The sequence below is a fragment of the Ctenopharyngodon idella genome, chromosome 12 (genome assembly GCF_019924925.1).
Source record: "Ctenopharyngodon idella isolate HZGC_01 chromosome 12, HZGC01, whole genome shotgun sequence".
Classification (NCBI taxonomy): Eukaryota; Metazoa; Chordata; class Actinopteri; order Cypriniformes; family Xenocyprididae; genus Ctenopharyngodon; species Ctenopharyngodon idella.
The window spans coordinates 20,485,221-20,508,958 of record NC_067231.1 but is presented as its reverse complement, the minus strand read 5'-3'; the positions used below and the strand labels follow the sequence as shown (position 1 = coordinate 20,508,958).

General features: G+C 37.4%; 1 protein-coding gene across 26 annotated transcripts in view; it reads left to right on the top strand.

The window, feature by feature from the left end:
- ablim1b (actin binding LIM protein 1b) overlaps positions 1-23,738 on the top strand; it is an 89,691-nt gene that overhangs the window by 27,847 nt on the left and 38,106 nt on the right. For all 26 annotated transcript variants that reach the window (XM_051913565.1, XM_051913559.1, XM_051913566.1 and 23 more), the window contains exon 2: positions 13,365-13,499. In XM_051913565.1, coding sequence (XP_051769525.1) covers positions 13,365-13,499 — 135 coding nt within the window. The remainder of the gene's footprint in view (positions 1-13,364; positions 13,500-23,738) is intronic.

Sequence of the window (23,738 nt, the reverse complement as noted above, 5' to 3'; positions counted from 1 at the left end):
GGTTAATTCCTGTCCTTGATTGGTCAATAGCTGTGGTTTATTCACGATAAAACACGACTATGACCACTTCACCCAACGGTTCTGTGTATCACTACACAACACCCTTAGCAACCACTCTTAGCAACGTAAACTGTTTGTTCTCAATTGATATTCAGATTTAGCATTTTCCTTCAGGTCAGTGTTCATAATAAATATCAGTTTAAATGTCCGATGTATTATCTTGTCCTTTTAACAGTTAAGGGGTTTTCCCATGACTGACAGCGCTGGTCAATTGCGTCTTGTTCCGTGTTCACAACAATTCAGTCTTTTCAATGTAAAAGTCTTCGCTACTGACTGACAAACTCACAAAGACAGTCTTTGCCGCCATCTAATGGCGTAATAATGTAACCTATTACTGTTAAGTTGCTGTTCACGGTCAGGGACTATTTTTCCGGTGGAAGGAAGGCTTTTAGTAAAGTTTACTTCATGAAAGTTGCATTGATACATATTTTTGTCTTTAATATTTGTATTGTGTGGTAACCGTTTTATAAAAGCAGTAAGGTACTCGAGGCTAGTGCTGTATCATGAATAAGTCATGGCTGAAGATTGATTACATATATATATATACAACACTATCTCATGACCAATTCGTACGTATTTTACAAGGTGGCTAATTTGTACGAATTCGTACGATTTGTCTAAACCCCAGTGGCCGGTAGGTTTAAGGACGGGGTTAGAGGTAGATCATTCGTATAAATTCATACAAATTTGACAACTTGTAAAATACGTACGATTAAGCAAAAAACGTAGGAATTCGTACTAGTGAGGTCGTGAGAATTTGTACGAATTAGCCACCTTGTAAAATATGTACGAATTGCCGTGAGATCAGGTTGTATATATATTTATACTAATAAAATACATTTTATTATACAAATGTAATATAACAGACTTATTATATAATAGTATCCCACATTACCATTATTGAAATATTATTTAATAATTTCAATAATATAATAATGTTATTTACATTATTTTAAATATATTATAATATTTATTATGTTAATTCATTATAATAATTAATAAAATATTAAACAACATATAGTTGTATGTTTCTTTTGTAATTTTGTCATTGCAGCACAGCCAGGCTAAACAATCAAGTCTTTACCAAAAGACCTTTAAATTTTGAGTATATACCTATGTTCAACTTTTCATTAAAAGTTTCAAACATTATTCTGCTGTATCAGTGAAATCTCAGTCCCCATTCTGCTACATTTACAGATTAGATTATCCATTTCCTCCATGCATGCAGCTGAGAAGTATCTGAGCCTGACTTAGCAATGAAATCACATTCAAACACACACACACACATCCAAACTCCACTCAACATTTGCTAGCATACTCTCTGTACTATCAGCGGTTATATGAGAATGCTCAGTTGGACTCACGTCAAAGGCGCATAACTCTGATAACCTTTCCATAAATGGTCACGGAAAGCTTCACATGATTGTAAATAGGACTGTTGGTCTAAAAAATGTGCTATTGTGCTGGGTACATTACATACTCCGTACCAGAGGAATGGATATGCCGTTTTTGTAGCCCTGTATTTTAGGACAGGATATTTTAGGATAATGATAGTTAGCCAGAGACAGATAAAAGACATCGTCTCTAAGGACTGTTTCTGACTGCACATATTTATTTCACTACCCATATTAAAGGTCTATAGACCTAGTATTCACACTGTATGCATAAGCAGTGTGTTATTATAAGGTCTGCTACAGAGCAGAAGTGAAGCTGCAAGAAGAATTTCAGTGTTTAGATTATTTTTTGCCCACATAGCACACTGATCTCAAATGCTCTATAAAACTGTGTATCAACATAAACTTTGGTAATATAGGCTTTTAAGAAGTAATATAAAATTCTAGAGTAAATTACACAGCCATTGAAAGACATGCATGGATTTTTTTTTAAATACACAAAGATTCAGATATTTTATCTTTCTGATATTATATATTCTGATTCTAACTTTACAAAATATAGCACAGCTAACATCTGGATAAAATGTCAGTAATTTCTTTTTGTGTCAGTGTGTCCCAACCTTTGGTTGGATGAATTTTATGCTCTTGGAAAATAGCCTGAAATGTGTTTTAAAAGCGTTTTAATGTCAGGCAAGTTCAGAATGTCTGAGCACTCTTTGAAAGAGAATCATAGAAAACTATCGGCCACTTTCAAAGCAGATAGCAAGAAGTCAGATATAGAGAGACTAATAAGTGCATGTGTGTGTGTCCACATGATTATCCCTGGGCTATTAAACCTGAGGGTACAGTACACTACATCAGTCACTGATCTCAGGGCCCCCATAGGCTGTACAGATATGCTTATCACATTTGCACAAAGGTGTGTGTCCTTTGCTTGCCTGGTAAGTTGGCTTTATTTATTGGTGAGCATGCCATAGATAATTTATAACTTTAATCTTTAATGATAATAATAATATCTTAACCTTTCAACATTAAGAATAAGGTTTATAGTCATTAGATATGCATCAATCAGGCATAACATTATGACCACTAACAGGTGAAGTGAACAACACTGATTATCTCTTTATCACGGCACCTGTTAGTGGGTGGGGATATATTAGGCAGCAAGTGAACATTTTGTCTTCAAAGTTGATGTGTTAGAAGCAGGAAAAATGGGCAAGCGTAAGGATTTGAGCGAGTTTGACAAGGACACATTGATGCACGTGGGGAGCGAAGGCTGGAACGTGTGGTCCGATCCAACAGATGAGCTACTGTAGCTCAAATTGCTCAAGAAGTTAATGCTAGTTCTGATAGAAAGGTGTCAGAATACAGAGTGCATCGTATTGTTGCGTATGAGGCTGCATAACCGCAGATCAGTCAGGGTGCCCATGCTGACCCCTGTCCACCGCCGAAAGTGCCAACAGTGGGCATGTGAGCATCAGAACTGGACTACAGAGCAATGGAAGAAGGTGGCCTGGTCTGATGAATCACATTTTCTTTTACATCACGTGAATGGCTGGGTGCGTGTGCGATGCTTACCTGGGGAACACATGGCACCAGGATGCACTATGGGAAGAAGGCAAGTTGGCAGAGGCAGTGTGATGCTTTGGGCAATGTTCTGCTGGGAAACCTTAGGTCCTGCCATCCATGTGGATGTTACTTTGACATGTACCACCTACCTAAGCATTGTTGCAGACCATGTACACCCTTTCATGGAAACAGTATTCCCTGCTGGCTGTGACCTCTTTCAGCAGGATAATGCACCCTGCCACAAAGCAAAAAAGCTCCAGGAATGGTTTGAGGAGCACAACAATGAGTTTGAGGTGTTGATTTGGCCTCAAAATTCCCCAGATCTCAATCCAATCGAGCATCTATGGGCCCCACCTCGCAACTTACAGGACTTAAAGGATCTGCTGCTAACATCTTAGTGCCAGATACCACAGCACACCTTCAGGGGTCTAGTAGAGTCCATGCCTCGACGGGTCAGGGCTGTTTTTGGCAGCAAAAGTGGGACCAATACAATATTAGGAAGGTGGTCATAATGTTATGCCTGATTGGTGTATACTGTCTGTCTGTTTTGATGGTTAGCATATCAGTTCATTCTTTACCTGGTAGATGTTGTGGTAGAGAGTGGCTTGAGGAGCTGAGACCCCCTAGTTAGCATGTTTTTTGCTTTTTAATTGAATAAAATAAGCATTAAAAAGACTGCAGTGAACACCAGCAATTCAGCGATGTTAAATCACACATATAAACGTTTAAGTCTGCAGCAGACTTTGTTTTGCTGATTTGATTTCAGGTAAAGTAAGTAAATTCAGTCTAAGGGGATTTATTCCCATTACACATAACCCAAAGGCCCAGTAAATGACACATTGCTGACTGAAACTATGAGAGTATATATTAGGCTATATATCGATCATCATCAGCAAAGGTTTCCACAGCTAAAATGAATTATACTGATAAAATTGCACTAGAGAGCAATACATGACAAATTTGCAATCATTGTGCAGGGTACTTATGTATGTATTTCACTTTTATTAAGAATTACTTTTCACAGTGTTGGCATTGGACATATGTAGTTTTGCATCTTTTCAGTAGACAAAATGGTTCAAAGAATAACTGTAACAATACTAGCAGAAGGTGAATGTGACATCAAAATAACATCTTTCTATATATGTTCTACATTGGTGTTGCAATATGCAGTTTGGGGTCAGTAAGACTTTTTTTTTTTTTTGAAGAAATTAATATTTTTATTTTGCAAGGATGCATTAAATTGATCAAAAGTGACAGTAAAGACATTTCTAATGTTACAAAAGATTTCTATTTCAAATAAATGCTGTTCTTTTGAACGTTCTATTCAGCCTTGTTGAACATAAGAGACATTAAAAACATTAAAAACCATATTACCAACCCAAAACTTTTCAACAGTAGTGTCTTTTGTTTTATACACTTCCATAAAAACAGACTGACTTTTGTGTATTTCTCGGTCCTGGAGAATGTGGTGCACATATATATGGAAATCTGTTCTATGTCTATATATTGTAAACTGAATTTATAGCAGTAGTCATTGGAGACAATATTCATCAGGTGCTGGCAACACAGTTCCACTTTCTTGCTCCTTCTCTTGGCCACAGAAGCTGGACGTTGGCCAGCTATGTGAGGGCCGGCGTGACGATGACTGGAGGGGAGCCAGATGCTCATCACAATACAAATATAATATCAATCCAATACAAAATGATTGTGAGGAATGAGTATTTCACCTTGAATGCATTACCTGTGGCCAATAGCAATCAGCCCACTTCTGTCTAAAATAAGCTCTCTTTAGTATCCAATCCGGACAAATGCGGATTGACCAGTTGTTTGTACTTGGCCAGAGCACAGAAGGTCATCAGGGGTCAAGTATTGAGTTAAGAGGTGAGCTAATACTGTGATTAGTACAAGGGTTGTCGTAAGGTTAAACTCAAAGTACTATAAGTAGAGTTGAAACAATCTCTCAGACGAAAAGAGGTTTAGACCTTTATAGTTTGACTTGTGGAGGAATGTATCAGTTTGTGTAGTTTGAAAATGGCTGCTGGAGGCAGTGGTGAGGAGTAAAACATTGACTCACACTGCTCACACAAACACACACACTCATTCTGAGTCAGAACGCCAGTTCAACTCAAAAGACACTTTTGCCTCAGGATTGAATAACCCTCTCCAGTTACACAGCCTTTAATAATTCACTGTTAAACTCTACTTAACACCATCATACGCTTTGTAAATGTGTTCATGTGTATCTGTGTGCATTAATGGACAGATAGCGTACATTAAATCACTGTGGGTCACAGTTTTCATTAGTTTCATTGCGCAGCACTAGAGCTGGGTGGAATGACAGAATATGTCAGGTTTTGATATACTGTGTCAGGTTTTGTTATACAGGCCGTGTCAGGTTTTGTTATACTGTGGTAGATATATTTGCTGCTGCTGTATTAATATAAAATTAGGATTTTATGTCACAGGTGTGTAGATATCGGCTATTGTACAATGATTTTGAATGTGGTTCATTCAATCGCACACCAATCAGAATTAAGGATCAGTACTGTCTGTTTTTGATAATATTAGTTTTACTGTTTTGAGAAATTCAAGTGTTACATAATTTGAATCTGTTTATTGGATAGACATTACTGTTACCATAAGTTTGGGGTTAGTAAGGTTTAATAAATATAATAATAACAATAATACATTTATTCAGTAAGGACACATTAACTTGATCAAAAGTGACAGTAAAGACTTTTACATTGTGATAAATGCTGTTCTTTAGGTCTTTCTAAAGAAATCTTTTCTTCAAAGGTCTTTCATCAAATAATCCTGAAAAATAAAAGCATCATATTTTCCACAAAAATGTTAATCAGCACTGTTGAACTGTTTCCAACATAATAATAAGCAGGTCCGTTTCCTCCGAGGAGGCAAGGGAGGCAGTGCCTCCTCAAAAAAAAAAAATAGGATGAGAAAATAATCCATATTACATATAAAACAACACAAATATTACAAATTATGACATTAAAAAGAGCACAAGTCACTCATATTTCTAAAGGAACACTGCCCAACAGCGACACCCGCAGGTAAAGTTACAGCAGGAGTCATGCCTCCCTTTCCACTCATAGAAAACCATTAGACCCCCTATAGCGTGCGGTGGGTTTTGTGGGGGGTAATTGAGAATGAATGGGGGAAAGTCACGTGAGAGGAGGCAATGTCTCCATCGCGCTATGATTGGATGTAATGGGTTATGATTGGATACGATTGGTTTGCGATAAATCCCTGCCTCTTGTTGATGTGCACGTTCCGCGCCTCAGTTTGAATGATCAAATGATGGCATCAATGGGAAGACTAATTGAAAACTCAAACTCCGCTTTGTCACCACAGGAAAAACTCAAATTTTTAATTTCAGTGAGCTCAAATTTTTAAGGCAACCATGGGTAACTTACTTTTTTAAGTTAAACCAACAATTCTTTTTTACAGTGTGTACATTATAATGCTGTGATGTCTAAGTATGCTTATTGCATGCCATGAGGGTAGTATAAGGTTTTGTATCTGATCCATAAAAAACGAGGCAATCACATTTCTGTGTACTATTTTTAAAGCTTTTTTTATATTGCATGCAACAGTTTATGCAAGGATGGTTTTGTGGACAATTTACATATAAATATGTCTTGCACATGTTTCAGAGTGAGGCTCATAGTGTTTGTGTTTCAGGAAGCCTCAGTGTTTAGCTATGCTGTTCTTCACCACCTGCCCACATTCCCTCACATCTGCGTCGAGCGTGACAGAGTAGAGGTAGCATACTCTGCCTTTGGCTGAATGCAGAGAACACATACTGTAGCAGAGTCCAAATGTGCCTTTTGTGTGTCTGCTTAATATAGCTACAGTGTGAGCTGTTGTATTAGTTACAGCATATGTCAGGAAACTCTCCTAGTTTAGCCCATCTGCATGATTGCAACAAGAAACAGTTCATTGTTGGCTTGCTGTTGTCTGTTGACATTGCAGCTTCACTCTGGGGTTCCACCGTACAAGCTCCCGGTGTTATACTGTTGCCGCCCTGGTAGAGCTGGTTGCTATAGCAACAGCTGTCTCGGGCTGAGGGGGCTAGTTTAAGACAAAATCCTGTGCTTCAGTTTCAAGGGCCGGTAGGAACATTCTTGAGCACAAAACCCTGCCAGAATCTTGTCGTTACTGATTAGTGGCTTGCTCACCAACTCGTCCAGACAAAGGGGAAATTTTTGTCATGCATGGCAACTTGAGCAGAGAAATAACGGATACCATCCATTCTACATATCAGGGCTCCATACTGTGATTAAAATGACCACAAATGTGACAGAAATAACATCTAGGTGGTCAGGAATGTTTTGTGTGCGTTAAGGGGCGATCACAATACACTTTTTTTATTCCACTGAATACCATTCATACGCAACCTCATGTGAATTTCGCTGCATTTAAAAGTTAAAGTTTGGTGAACCTACAAACTCATATCACGTGAAGATGAGTGACCAATAGAAGACTGATATATCAAGGCTTGACCTCTTAGTCGAATAAAAAGAATGCAAACTTTAAATCAGCAGGATTGCAGTGTTGCAGTAAAGTGGTGTAGATTGCATATTTTTACATTTTGGATGTATTATATGTTGTATTATGTTTTTAAAAAAGATGCTGCAGTTTGTGACACGTGTGTCTGTAGAAATTTTGTGTACTTGTATCTGGTGTGACTGTGGCTTTAAGGGGCCGTCACACTACACTTTTCATTCCACTGACTTGCATTCAAATGCATCTGAATGCAGGAGACCAGAAACACAAGCTCATGTAATGAAGTTTCGGATTTCGCTGTGTCATAAAGTTCAGGTTTGGTGAATTCTGACCTGCAATTTCGTATCCCGTGAAGACGTGACCAACAGAAGTTTGATATGTCACGTCATGACTTCTTACCTGAATTAAAGTGTACCTATTATGCAAGATGTAATGTAAGTCTCTGGTGTCCCCAGAATGTGTCTGTGAAGTTTCAGCTCAAAATACCCCACAGATCATTTATTATAGCTTGTCAAATTTGCCCCTATTTGGGTGTGAGCAAAACACGCCATTTTTGTTAGTGTCCCTTTAAATGCAAATGAGCTGCTGCTCCCAGCCCGCTTTCCAAAAGAGGGCAGAGCTTTAACAGCTTGCGCTTTGGTTGCTCAACAACAACAAAGCTGGAGAATCTCAAGCAGCCAAAATGACGATGTCAGTAACGGCGTTCAGCCTTACATTGTGCAAACCGGAGTCGGACACTGAGAGAGAGACTTGTTTCATTCTTACAACTTATAGAATGCAACTGGATGTTTCTGAATGGTTAGTGGAAAAATGTATGTAGTTGCTGTGGATTTGATTAAGTCCATCAACTAGCGAGTGCCTTTATGTAAATCTTTTTTGCAAATCCAGCATTGAATTGACCCGCATTTGTGAAGCAGTCCGACGTAAAATGACGGCATGGCAACAACACTCTACTACAATTAAAAATTATGTAAAATTGGGGTTTGTGACGTCACCAACCCAGAAAGAAGCTCGTTGTAGTCCCTACCAGCTATTTGTTGTAGTCCTTAAAAAGCTATTTTTGTAAAAGAAAATATCTCCCTTTGCATTGAACTTTGGAATGTTCCGTTGAAATTTTGTATGTTCAAATCTAGTGTGACTGGCTTTAGAGTGTGCAGCAGTGTTTTTTTGGACAACAACGTACACAGTGCAAACCTTGATGTCCCATTCATGATCAAATGTTCAGGAATGCTTCTTTTTCACGGAGGTTCGCTTGTGATTTAACGGTTTGAATCAGACTCGCTCATTCTTTTTTCTGTTATCTCCGATTCAAAATGAGCTGGGAACCATGAGGTTTGCAAGACTTAAATAATTCTATTTACCAACTTGTTGTTCTTGTGATGTCTATATAAAAATACATTAAAAAAAAAAATTTTTTTTAGAAACATATTTTTAAATATAGCTGCAAGCAGCGATGACGGGCCCAAGCCCGGTTGCACCTTCAACCCGGTGGCTTCAGGGCAACTGTGCACGGTGGGCAATAGGCATTTAAAACGGGTAAACACAAAATGACTATGTCAAAGTCATTTGAATACACCACATTTACTGCAGCAGTTGGTGCTCAAATGATCACAAACCACAACAGCCACATCCATGAGATTGTTTAAATTTAGATTAATTTCATGTAATATCATAAGTCAATTTCAAATGAGTGCAGAATATCATCCTAATCTGCCATGTCTGTGGTTTTCTCAGACAACCTCTACAAAAGTCCAGAGCAAATTACACACAGTTATTTGTGCAAATTCAACAGTGCTCTGTAATCCAGTTGGCCTATTTATTAATTTTATAATTTTATTTTTTCATCATAAATGACACATATTGAATTAGATGAAAGCATGCTTTTTTGGTGCATAAACGATAGCTCATGGAGGTCAAAAAACACATGAAGAGAAGTGTTAGGATAATACAACATAAGCAATCACAGACATTCACATTAAAGGGTTAGTTCACCCAAAAATGAAAATAATGTCATTAATTACTCACCCTCCTGTCATTCTACACCTGTAAGACCTTTGTTCATCTTCAGAACAAAAATTAAGATATTTTTGATGAAATCCGATGGCTCAGTGAGGCCTCTATTGAGAGCAAAAAAAAAAAAAATCATTTTTTAGAAACATAATTTTAAAAATCATAATATAAATTTAATATATAATACACACAATATAACAAACATTTGATAATTTTATAGTGTGTATACTGTATGTTTAGAATAATATTAGTTATTGAAAGCAGGAGTATTTTGGTCAGAATGTGTCAGTGAAAGAAATTTGATGTGATATGCGATTAGGAGACATATTTGAACAGGCAACACATCTCATAGAAAGCCCCCAGGATGGTTTAGCTTGTGGAGTGGCAATATTATGTAAGCAAATGGCCTGATAAGGAACGGTGAGTGACCGTAGGAGGGAGATTCTTTCCTGTTAATCTTGCACAAGCCTTTCAAGTGGCCAGCGATTAGATTAGAGAGGTATGCGTTAACTCTCCAACAGGGAAAGAGATATATAAAGTGGAGAGGTGTCATTCTGGAGAGAGAGGAGAGAGTACTGGCTCATGTGATTTTAAGAGTAGTAGTAAATGTCAGAAGGAGGAAGGATAGTGTGAGTAAGAGGAAAGATTTGTAGTCATGCTAATGAGAAGCCACTCTGAAAGGCTCAAAGATCATTTCGTTCGAATTAACTTCAGCTTCTGAGTGCCGCCAGGTTTAGAATAGCAGCGTTGAGTGGACAACATCTTGGCCTGATGACCTTGAACAAATATGGCACTGTGAGGCCTTAAGTGAAACACAGCACGTGTACACAGAGATACTGAGAGAAACCAGTTGAAGTACTGTGAGCCTTAGCACACAGCTCACTCATTATTTCTGTCTGTGGACCGTCTGCTCTCCTTCAGGGCATGTAATTGTCAAGATTATAAACAATTAAATAGTGTACTTGAGTTTTAATGTCTGTTTTATAGTAGTGTTAAAGGAATAGTGCACCCAAAAATTTAAAATTTAAATGTTTTGCATTAATTATTCTTTATGCGCTTGTGTCCGCAGGGTAACATGTCAAAAGTTAGTAAACAGCAAAGCACAAATGACTCATGACCTGTATTATGCAACTGTAACGACTTTAAATGACACTTGTGATGAGCAGTACAGAAATGTAAACAGCATGACTCGTGTGAGAGAGTGTGAGCACCTCTCCGTGTGGCTGTGGTAACCACTGCGTGGCAGCCAGCTTGTCCTACAGATCACTCCAAAAAAACCTCCAAACACCTACTAACACTCCTCTCACACCCACACACTGTGTGATAGCACCCGAAATACAGACAATGGCCCGTTGAAACAATTTCAAGCCAGTTGCAAGCATTATGTAATGCAGCCTAGCTGAGGTTCAGCCTCATGTTTATTAGTTTGTGCATCTACATGCATATTTATTGCTTTTTAATGAAAGTCGACTATGGAAATTGTAGCAGGGCTTAAATATAGGAACAGTGCAGCCAATTATCAAAACAATTAAGGTTTCAGTTTTTATAACAGTGCCATTTGCTTTGTCAAATGTAGTTAGACATTACAAATTGTTTAAACTGTTGCAATTTAAATAATGATTTAATTATAATACGCTTAGAGGTTATCAAAATTCTTCATAATATCTTCTTTTGTTTTCTGCAGAAGAAAGTAATGCCGGTTTGAAACCACATGAGGGTGATTAAATGATGACAGAATTTAAGTTTTTGGATGAACTATGCCTTTAATATTCAAAACATTTATAGCTTTTTATTTTTTCCACTTTTTATGCCAGTCAAGTTCTTGCACTGAAAACTATAGTAACTTAGTTCCCTTTCGAGGGAACTCCATGCTGCGTCTGATGTCGATGTTATGGGAAACACTTCAGTGTGATTGTGTCTGAAGCATGTGTGCAACTGAAAGTTAATTTGCAAAAACCGATAAACGCCACGTTTAAAAAAAATGACTGCTGTGCGTTATTCTCCACATATAGCACGTATTGAACCCTAAATATGTTTTGCCAAAAAAGCCGGTATTGTCCACTGTCAAGGCATCGAGAGTTCACATTTTACAGCAGAAACCGACAGGCGCCCTTGTTTGTTTACAGAAACTGATAAGTCAGTTTTAGCGAATCAGCGCGCAGTATTCATGTCAGGTGACAAGGCTGCTAGTCACTTCGAAAAGATGCGCTAGCTGAGGGGAGTTTCGTCAAAGCTGACTAAAAGTGATTGAGGATTTATAATTTCGATTCCTGCAACTCCTTGTACACCATACACGTCTTACATGCTGAAACCTTGTTTGTCCTTGTGCGTTTGTGTGTGTGCGTGCAGCTCTCTGTGTGTGTGTGTGCCCATCTGTTGGTGTGTGAGTGTGCGTGTGTGCACACGTGTGTTTGAGTGTGTTTTAAATGCAATTAAAAAGCAATTGCTTGGTTTGGTTTAACTTTGAAACATGAAATGTGGAGTTATCTGCTTTTGCCAAAAAACGACTGTTGGAGTTATCTGCTTTTGCTTAAAAAACTAACTTTTAATATATTAAAAAAACATAATTTCAATGAACTTTAATTTGAAAGTTACCTGTATTCACACTGATGGTGTGAGGACCCTATTGTAATTGCTCAGTCAATTCTTCTTCTTCTCCGAAATGAATCACATTTTTGAGGGCCTAAACATGCTCGAAAACTCATGAAACTTTGCACACGCGTCAGAAGTGGTGAAAATTTATGTTGGATATGGGTTTCAGAAGTAGGTGTAACAAAATGGCTCAATAGCGCCACCTACAAAATTCCAATTAAGCGCCCTTCACGCTACATTTCATGTATAGGTATGAAATTCGGTAGGCAGATGTAACAGCCCCTTACAAACAAAATGTCCCTGGGTGCAAAATCTGAAAACCCAACAGGAAGTCAAATATTTTGAATTTTCTCTGCAAAATTTTTGCAGTTTTTGCCATTTCCAGACATTATACTTTAACGAACTCCTCCTAGAGCTTTAATCAGATCAACATCATATTTAGTCAGTCTAATCTAAAGGCCTTGGCGACATTAAATTGTGAAGATCTTGAGTTTTGGCTGAAGGGCGTGTCCGTGGCGGCCTGACAAAATTAGATGTTTCGCCATGAAATAGGAAGTTGCTGTAACTCAGGCATACAATGTCCGATCTGCCCCAAACTTCACATGTTTTATTAGAGTCCTGTCCTGAATACAGCTACATGGCAATATTAAGTTACAGTCAAAGCGCCACCTGTTGGCAGCAGGAAGTGTGGCACTTTGAAATGGCTTTGCCATAATTCTCCTGTATTTACTCACTTACATGCATGTCGCCCACTGTTCACTGTTTTCCTAAGGCCAGCGGGTGGCGGTGAGCCCAGGTGTGAGGGCTCTTTCATCGCTGCTTGCAGCTTTAATTTTTAGTTATTATTACTTAATCAAAACAACCCAACTGCAGTTTGACTTATATTACTTGGAATGCACAATAAAAAAACATGATTTATGAGAATTAATAAAAACTGAGTTTTCTGTTTTTGCAAATGAACTGTTCCAATCCTGATCACTGAGGTGTGGAGGTCCTGAATTAAGCCGTTCTCCTCTCGTAGTGGTGTCCCTGCTGTCCCTGCTGTCTTTTAGTTAGCTACACCAGTTGTTTATACACTTGCTAATTCCAGTTGTGATTTTATTGTTTTGGGTTTGAAGCTCATTGTATGAAATAATCCTATTTTCTTTATCAGCATAGGCTGCTTCATCTAAAAGGGAGGTCTTTGCTAACCCATGTCTCTGTGTTCTTTGACAGTGGCCCATCCTCAGGAACCACACCATCCACCAGGAAAACTGGTTATACAGTGCTATAAGTGTGGGGAGCCATGCAAGGGAGAGGTTCTCCGGGTGCAATCCAAGCACTTCCATATAAAATGTTTCACATGCAAAGGTAAGATTTATTTACCACTCAGTGGCTGTTAAAGCATGTTTGCAAACAATGAGAAAAGTTTTGTTGGCTCATTTCTCAATTCAGGAATGACAGATGAGTATAGTAGCACCAAATTCCTTTTTAGCCTGAGCGTTATTGAGGAAAGCAATTTAATTACATTTGGTCATAGCTTCATCCTAGTTAAAAATGTGACCAAAGGATAGACGAACAAAGCTTGCTCTGATAAAGCAGATGGCTGTAGGGTTGAGTAAAGAGGAACTCAGAACTTAATTACCTGATGAATGAAACCAAAGTTAGTCCAAAGCTGTATCACGCCCCCTCTGCACTACCACGGTAATTTGATTAAATGAGCCACTCAATCTTTGTCCAGTTTTCTCTGGTCTTTTTTGTTTATAGCTGCTTTACTGACATCATTTGGCAGGAATGATGGAAAATCTGTGACTGAACTTCTTGGTGAGTCCTTCTTAAAACAATATAGGCAGACGGTGTTGGCAGGCAGTAGATTCAGTCTGTCATCACACATTTTTCTTTAGTTCTATTGTGGTTGTGCTTGAAGTTCTGACCTTCTTTATTTGGTCCAGTTGTGTTTGGCTCTCTGTCTAAAAGCTTATTTTCATTCTTTGCACTCTATATGGATTGACCCTCAGGTCGTATAACAGAATGTGAGGTTTATGTGGTGGCATGTTGCCAGTCTCAAAGAGCAGACAACTCATTTCCTCCTGGAAACCACAGAGAGAGCTCAATCACTCAATATGCCTTTGCTCACATGTAAGACAGCACTCGATGTACCAAAGAAAAACGGTCAGTTTCTGCATTCTTGATTAATGTGCAGCACTTCAATATGTGAAACACTGAGGACCTGTTGATAGATAACTGTCTTCAGCCGTTTGAATGTCATTGCCATGGCGACCATAATATCAGGTGTCTGTGTCTGGCTGTAAAAATGTTGTATGATGGGTCTTGACAATAATTGTCAGTGCAATCCATAAGCTCCTGTTCCCAGCTTTGAAAAGTCCTCTGAAGCTGAGGTCTCTCCAGGTTTTCTTCTTTAATCTTACCTGAGCAATTCACTCCACCTGTAGCTCCGCATTAGTCACTAATCGCTGACATAGCATTAGTCACCTAAAACAAGGTCTTTCTGTTCTTTCTTTCTTTCTTTTACTCTAAAGTAGCTTTTTAGTTTTGAATCAGAAATAAAAAATAAAATGTTTTAAAAAAATGGCCTATCTGCCAAATCCTGGCTCAATATTTTTATTACATTATTTAAAAAAAACATTATATATATATATATATATATATATATTTTTTTTTTTTTTTTTTTTTTTTTTTTTTTCAGTGATTGAGACACAGAATAATCTCTCTTTTACATTCTCTCGAGTGCCTTGTGAGTTCAGCGCCGCAGTGAAATGTCATGATGGGCATATGAGCAGAGACTTACATCATTACTATAGCAACCAATGCAGAGACACTGAATATTGGTGACACTGTCTGAACAAACAGATCAGATTTCCTCACTTGCAAAATGACAGTGCAGACATTAAGTCCTAAAGACTTTTTTTTGCATCAGATTTGTATGCATTTTCTATGCAAGTATATGAAACATCACAAGATTTAATTTAAAAGGGACCTATTATGCCCCTTTAAATGCCCCACAAGATGTAATATAAGTCCCTGGTGTCTTATATTATATCCTAGGTGTCCCTGGATGTTTCTGAATGGATACATTTATGTACCGTGCAGATTAAGGGGCGGTAATATTATAACAAGATTCCCTTCGTACATCACAAGGGGAGCAAAATCTGAGCAGCTCGTTTTTTTCACAAGCTTGCAGAGAAAGGCTTGCCAAAACAAAGTTACTGGGTTGTCCTTTTTTCATGTTTTCTGGGTTGGTGGGTACACTGTGAACCTGAGTATAGGACTTAAACACGGAAAAAGTCAGATTTTCATGATATGTCCCCTTTAAAAGCACAGATGGAATAAAAAGAGACCAAAAGGCCCAGAATTAGTTCACACCAACATCTGTCACATGATATTTCACTTGTATGGTATTCTTTGAAGTACAATGGAAGGTCTAAAGTCTGTGATTGAAAATATGGGATTCAGAATTTACTTCATAACCTAATTTTATAAATAGAAAAGTTTTTTGAACTTCGATAAATGAAAACAAAGAAACTTTATAATGTAAAAAGAATAAGAAATATTTTAGATTGTGCACTATTTCTAGGTCACTAATCAAATAATCAAATTAGTGACAATGTAACTCTTTGTACAGGTGGTCAGATGTTCTTCCTTTTAAACTCAAAATGCTCAAATCATGCTGGTGAACATGATCATCAGATTGTACGCATACTTGTGGAGTTCAAGCAGCTCAAGTTCTGCTGCCAATAAAGCAAAAGATGGACAAACTACTTTCTGAAATCCCTGTTGATTGTTCAATTCAACTTTTCACTCAAACTGATGCTAATACAGTAGGGTAATTTGCCATACCAGTCAGAAAAATTGTGTATTAAATCAGTAAAATGCAAAATAGATATATTATTATAATTTTACAAATAATTTTCACAAATGGTCTCAGACTTTTGGACCCCCCCCATTATACATACTTATAAAACGGTTAGTTCCAGTCCTTGATTCTGATTGGTCAATAGCTGTGTTTTATTCACGATAAAACACAGCTATAACCGCTTCACCCAACGGTTCTGTGTATCACTACACAACACCCTTAGCCACCACTCAATGTAAACTGTTTGTTCTCAGTTGATATTGTTCATTGAAGCTTACTGTTTTATGTAGAACTAGAAGAGTGTTGTGAGTAAGAGACTGATTGAGCGAGTTTATTACCTGCATTCAGATTTACCATTTTCCTTCAGGTCAGTCCTATGTTCATAATAAAAAATTTGTTTAAATGCCCGTTGTATTATCTTGTCCTTTTAACAGTTAAGGGGTTTTCCCGTGACTGACAGCGCTAGTCAAAGCATTTGTCAGTTGCGTCTTGTTCCGTGTTCACAACAATTCAGTCTTTTTAATATAAAAGTCTTCGCTACTGACTGACACACTCATAAAGACAGTCTTTGCCGCCATCTAATGGCGTTATAATGTAACTTCTGTTGCTGTTCACAGTCAGGGACTGTTTTTTCCAGCGGAAGGAAGGCTTTTAGTGAAAGTTTACTTCATGAAAGTTGCATTGATACATATTTTTGGCTTTAATATTAGTATTGTGTGGTAACCGTTTTATAAAAGCAATAAGGTACTCGAGGCTAGTGCTATATCATGACTTATTCCTCCGTTTCGCATCATGCCTAACAACGCCCTTCAGTCGTGACTTATTCACGATATAGCACTAGCCTCGAGTACCTTATTGCTTACTTAAAGTATCATGACTGTACCACTGTATATTTTTAAGCATTGTTCAGTTGTCCTGAATGGATATTGAGTTGTATTAATCCTCATCTTTCCTAGAATGTCAAAATTAGAATATGACTGTAACACATTTATAGTAAGGTTTCATTTGTTAACATTATTTAACTACATTAGTTAACATGAACTAAGAATGAACAATACTTCTACAGCATTTATTAATATTAATCTCATCATTTACTAAATTTTTAACAATCAAAGTTGTATCTGTTATCATTAGTTAATGCACTGTGAACTAACATGAACATGAATATTTTTATTAACTAACATTAACAAAGGATAATAAATGCTGAAAAATATACAGCTCATTGTTAGATCATGTTAATGCATTAACAGTTGTAGTTCTTAAACAGAAGAGGTCAGCAGCACGAGGGCTCAGGTTAAGCAGCCCGGTCCACTTACAAGGAATCCATTATCTAATGGATCTCTTCCTGTATTTCTAGTCAATCAGCTCCATTCCTAGAAAGCAGGATTCAGACTGTTGCATAAAGTTACTTTCACTGTGGATACCTGTCAGGAGTGTTTCTGATGGGGTGACCTGCCAATACCTTAACTCTGACAAGAGAAGATGCAGTGGCTCTACAGCTCGGTTGTAAGCTAATGAGCCAATTGCTCTGCTCTATTAGTTTCATTTGTTTACTCTAAGCAGGTTCACTTAAACCACTACAGTGAGCATGTGCAGTCAACATCTACAGCTCCGCTCCCCCCTTCTCTACGGTGATCACTTTATATTCCTGTCCATGTCTCACCCTGTCATACTGCACATTCTCCCTCTCTCTCTTTCTCTCGCTCTGTGTGTGAATGCTGTGTCAGTCAGAGAGCCTGTGTGTGCTATTTCAGGCATAGTCTCCAGGAGCTGTTAAAGCGCTGCAATGCTGGAAATAGCTCTGCTGATCCCCATTGGGAGGATAAGACGGCAGAGGAGGGGTCGGCACACACCTCTGCAGAGACCGCCAGTCTGTCTGTGCACATGTGTGCTTGTGTGTGTGCCAGTCACTCCACAGCTGTGGGTTTGCATTAATGAGGAGTGGCAGACGCCCCTAAGGGGTCAGGGGTTACGTGCCTAAACATGTCATTTCGGGATATCATTCTCACAGCCAAGAAGGTGATGTCACAGGCTGACCTCCACGCAACACATTTGATTGACACATTTGAGCATTTTATTTATAGGAGGATGTGCTAATGAAGTGACTGCTCTCGGTTTATGTGTTTTTCTCTGTGAAAACCAGATCATGTAAAATGGTACCTATTGGAGAAAAGTGAATCACTAATTCTGTGGATGCAAGTTAAAGAAATGGTCCAGGGTAAGCAGAATTTAAGGCTTGTTCACACCAAGAATGATAACTATAAAGATAACAATAATTATTGTTCTGTTTATTCTAAGCACGTGCTACAGTTTTGTCGTCTGCCTCTTTAAATGCTTGAGCTCTATAAAGGATGGCTGTTGATGTTTTATCATTAATCTGCTGGAAAAAATTGTTCTGAAAGTGATTCCAATGATATTGCTTCTCTGTGCCATTATAGTTGTGGTGTGAACTCTGCTATTCTTTTATATTTAGAACAATTTTTAGAACAATCTTTATTGTCCTTAGCGTGAACGGGCCTTTACACTATCATTTAAATGTTTGGGATTCATGTGGTCAGGTCATCCTCAGTTTAAAGAGTAAGGTGAATATATTTAGAAATGTTTTGTGTGTATCTGTGTGTGGTAAGGACTAATGAGATTTTTGTTTAGACAAAGGTGGAGCCAGAGAAGTTCAGTCTTTCTAAAATAGTGGAGAGGATTTTTCTGGCACCTGTCACTGTCAGAAACACACATTACCAACCACCCAGACTCCACTTTGCAGACAGACTCACACACACAAATACTCCTTCCGCTCCTTCTCCTATTAACCAAACAGTTGTCAGTTGTAAAACAACCTTTCTAGTTTATGCAATCGTACACACACACACTCGGCCACATTTCCCACCCAATCATTCTCTGTCATCTCTAAAGTGGACACTCATAAAAGCCATTATAACTCATAACACAGTATGCCATCATGAAAACAACAAACAATTTACTCCTCTCTCTTAACCCAGCATTAAGTCAGCAAGTTGCCTCGGATACAAAACACAAACTGTTATGTCGTGATGTGTGCCTGAAACTAGTCCTGTAATGTCAGGCCGAAGCCTGTAATACTGTGGCTTCACGCATTTAGCTGGGACAGGGACCATCGATCAGTCCAACCAGAGGTCATCCTAAGAAATTCTTTTAGAAAAGGCTGTTCTGTTTGTAAATGATTGATTTAGCCTATCAGTTTCACTCACAGAGTGGAAAAAATGTGCAAAAATAGAAATTATAAACTTAGATTTGAGAGCTATGTGTTTTATCTGGCTATCAAAGGTCTGGAATGTGATGTTACATTAACATTGCAGAGATATTTCAAGATTCAGGTGTCTTTATTGGCATGGTAAAAAAGGCTTTGCATTGCCAAAGCACTGGCGACACCCAAATATGAAGTTAGTTATAGTTCACCCAAAAATGAAGAGTTTGTCATCACTTACTCACCCTCAAGTTGTTCCAAACCTGTGTGAGTTTCTTTCATCTGTTGAACACAAAAGAAAATATTTTAAAGAATGTTGATAACCAGACAGTTGATGGTCGCCACTGATTTCCATAGTATTATTTTTTTTTTCCTACTATGGAAGTCGATGGCTACCGTCAACTGTTTGATTAACAACATTCTCTCAAATATCTTCTTTTGTGTTCAACAGAAGAAAGAAGCTCATACAGGTTTGGAATAACTTGAGGGTGAGTAAATGATGACAAAATCTTCATTTTTGGGTGAACTATCACTTTAATTTCTTTAAAAAAAATCTTCCTAACCTATATATGTAACGGTTGGTGGCTGTATTACAAAACAAAACCAAAACACAGTGAAACTACACAGATTTGTAACAATGTACAGCATTTTCTTTATTTTTCAATTTTTATAAAAAGTTAAAGCTGTCATGAATTTTTCATACTGTCCTGTGCACTTTATTAAATTTGCTGTGCACTGCCATGCAAGCTATATAAGTCACCCTTGTAGTACCTCATGGGAAATTGATCTGAAACATATGTGTTTAAGGGTTTAAATTATTGCAGCATACCACCTGCATTCCTTGCTGAGGTCAGACTCAGAATTGTAGTCCCAGGTGAATCATACATTAATGTTATGTAGACTCAGCGGTCATTTTAACGATCTCTGCATTTTATTTTGCAGCTTTGCTCAATGTATGTACACACCTCAACACAAGAGGCATGAATGATGTGTTGCCATTAGGATCTGCTCACTCTGTCAATACAGAAAGTCATACCATGTCTCCAATTAGGACAGCTCAGCAATATAAGTAAATAAATGAGTGCAACTTATCAATGTTTATGATCTCCATATAGCTCAGTGGAGTTTGTTAAAGGGATAGTTCATCAAAAATGAACACTCTGTCATCATTTACTTCATGCTTATGACTTTCTTTCTTCTGTGGAACTCAAAAATAGCAACATAGGCTCATTAGAAAAACGTACCTTTGTCAACATTTTTGACCAATACGTACATATCTCTGCAGTTTCTAACAGAAATTAACACTAGAGGCAGTAACAGCAAGCACTTTTAATCATTTTCACACACAATTATGATTACAGGGCCAGATTATGGATTACTAAAGACTTGTTTTCACGCCGCTCCTTGCACAATTATGTTATGACCTCAAAACACTTTTTACCATAGTGCATGATTTGTAAACAAATATATTTTGGAGTTTGCATCACTTAAGCTTGCTCGGTAGCTCAGCTGGTACAGAATTGTACTTGCGAAGCAAAGAGCTCAGGTACGAATCCCGTGAAAGACGACAAATCATGGTAAAAGAGCTCAAAGACAAGAGTTCAAAAACAAGCTAAAATGCCATGGTTACGATTGCGTTTTTATGTCACATTTGCTTTTGTTAACACTATTGGGTAGGTTTAGGGTTTAGTGTAGGTCTACGTTATTAAATGTGATGGAGCATTAAGGTTTTAGCGCCACTCACCGGAAATTTCAATTCAGAACTGCGGTGATACGTACAAACTCCAACGTAATAAAACGTTGCCATATTCACGTTCATCTGTTCCGGAAAAAACTAAACATGCTTTTAGTGCCACTCACTGGACATTTCACTTTGAAACTGTCGCGAAACGTGCACAACGCAATGCATTTTGTGTTTTGCAAAAATGTTGACACAGATACGTTTTTCTAATTTGTTTTTCCACACTGTAAAACCGAACAGTGAAATTAATTAAATGAAATGAGTTTGTTTCACTTAAATAATAATGAAAGTTCATTGTACTTAATAGAAAAAAGTTGCGTGAACTCAAAATTTGATTGTAGTAAGCTGAACTTAAGCAGCACATTTCTGATTCCCAGCATGCTTTGCGTCAGACTGAATAAGGAAAATAAATGTTGAAAATAAGTGTTATTTTGTGTGTTTTTGCACAAGATTAACAGGGAGATGTAAGTTAGTGTTTAATGTTGTGTTATGTTGGGATTTACAGGGAGTTCTGTTATGTTAGTTTTGTAGGGTCACCATTGTGGTGAAGAGTAGCCTAGAGCCTGTGGTTAGGTTGAGGATGGGCTCTATTAGCTTTAAAAAATTAGTTAGTTTACTTAAATGTTTTGAGGTAATACATTTCCTCAAATGTTTTGAGTGCTCTGAACTGAAAACTGAAGTTTTACAGTGCGTGCAATTACACAGAATGAGGAATGGAGCTTCAAAAATAATGCAAAAGCACTATAAACATATCATAAAACTGGCCAGTATGATCTTCATAAGCCATCTGTGTCCATACAAAATGTGTGTGAGTAAACAGGCTGAAATTTATATCTTTATTCAGCGATAATTAACCACTGCAGCAAGATCATTAAAGTCAGTAACAGAAGTTGTGATAATCTTTTTCTTTATTGTGAAACAATGTAAAAAAAAAAATTTAGGGCAGGACTTGATTTTGTCCATCGGGAATTGATTAGATGATTGGATCGTTGTAGTTTTTCTTGCTGTGATCTCATGTGAGTAAGGTTGTCCTGCTCTCGCACCAGCAAACATGCGATCGGAGAAGAGAAGAGATGTTGCTGCAGGAGGGAGGGGAAGTTATTTTGATTAAAGCTTACAAGGGCACATGGATTTTAAAAAAAATTATGTGCACCAATAAATCATTTCTAATAAATTTTGCAAAAAAAAAAAAAAAAAAAACCTAGAATTGTCCATTTTGATTTCATGTTGACTTTAAAACACTGAATCAAGAACTGGATTCTTCCAATTTATGAATAAATCATTCAGACTGTTTTGTGAACTGGATCAACCAATTCATTGAAAAGATACTCACAAATCATGTATTGTTACTTCTTTAATGAATGCAATTGTTGTCTGAACTATTCTTTTTACTCTCTCCTTCATATTCAGCCTGAGATTTCTGGTAATGAGGCTGGACAGGCCTGACATCCATAATAAATGATTGCATGCCAAGAAGCCAGAGTTCTTGTTTGGGAATCTGCTCCACTAGCTGATCTCAGAGAGTGATTAAAGTGCACAAAAGTGAAGTATAAAACTACATCACTGTAAAATGATGAGAAAACACTCACAGAGTAAACGTTTACAGTTTTTCCCCTACCCTTACGAAAAAGAAGTTTATTCAAGTGTGCTATTAGTATACTTCATTTAAACTAAAAATAAGAAAGTATACTTTCAGTCTACTTTTTATATATTTCTCAGAAATATACTTCATGTACTTCTGAGAAATATACTTAAAATTGCACTTAAGTATACTTGACTTATACTAACAGAAAAGTCTGGGTGAAGTTTTGTGTGAACTTTAAGCATATTTGGCCTATACTTGGACTCAGTCTTTTGATCGAGGTATACTTCAAAGTATATAAAAGTATAGTATATACTTTTATACATTTTTTTTTTTATACATTTTTTGAAAATATTGATTTATAAAGAAAACAAATATATTCCTAATTCTGAATATCTGAATTTTTGTGTAGGCTAGTCCACTGGTAGTGTACATAGGAATTTACTTCAAATCTACTTCACTCTTTCCTCACCATTGACTGAATTTTCGGGCTATACGGTAGGGGGCGCAGTTACGCATCTTCTGAAAGAGTACAGAATCTAAATGCAGGAGAAGAAGAAGCTGAAACAAGCGATAGAAGATTACCAGAGATTGTATATTATAGGGAGATGAGAGGGTCTGTATCTCTTACCATTGGAGAAAGTGTAACGGCTAACTTAATCACGTGCGGCACCTCTCAACCTATTGTGTAATGGCAGTGACATCAATGCCCGCCGTTCAAAACTCCTTCCCTGCGTACCACCTATGTTGCAGGCTTGCCCTCCAGTGGCTTTGAGATTACTCACGCAAATGTAAAATAAAGCGATCATCAAACATTAAACAGCAGATAAATCAAAACTGCCTAACGGTTATTGAATGAGGACTATGAAGATTTGGGGGTGTTTATGGACTCGATCTACTCCACCTGTGTTTGATCATCGTTCTGAATCCCATCCGGACATAGTCTTTGACAAAAATGCAATTTTCTCAGCTTTTTCTTTAAAATGTTTTCTTTTTTTTTTTTTTTTTTTAAATGAAACTTACCCACATTTAAGAGTTGATAAAAAGGATTCATGAAGCCAGAATAAAATGTTTTAAAATGGAAGGAGTTAAAGTACATGCAGTTAAAGGTATTTCAAGTAAAAAGAAAAAGAAAAAAACCTAAATAGGAACATAGTAGTATACTTAAAGTGCAAAAATAATATATAAAAGTA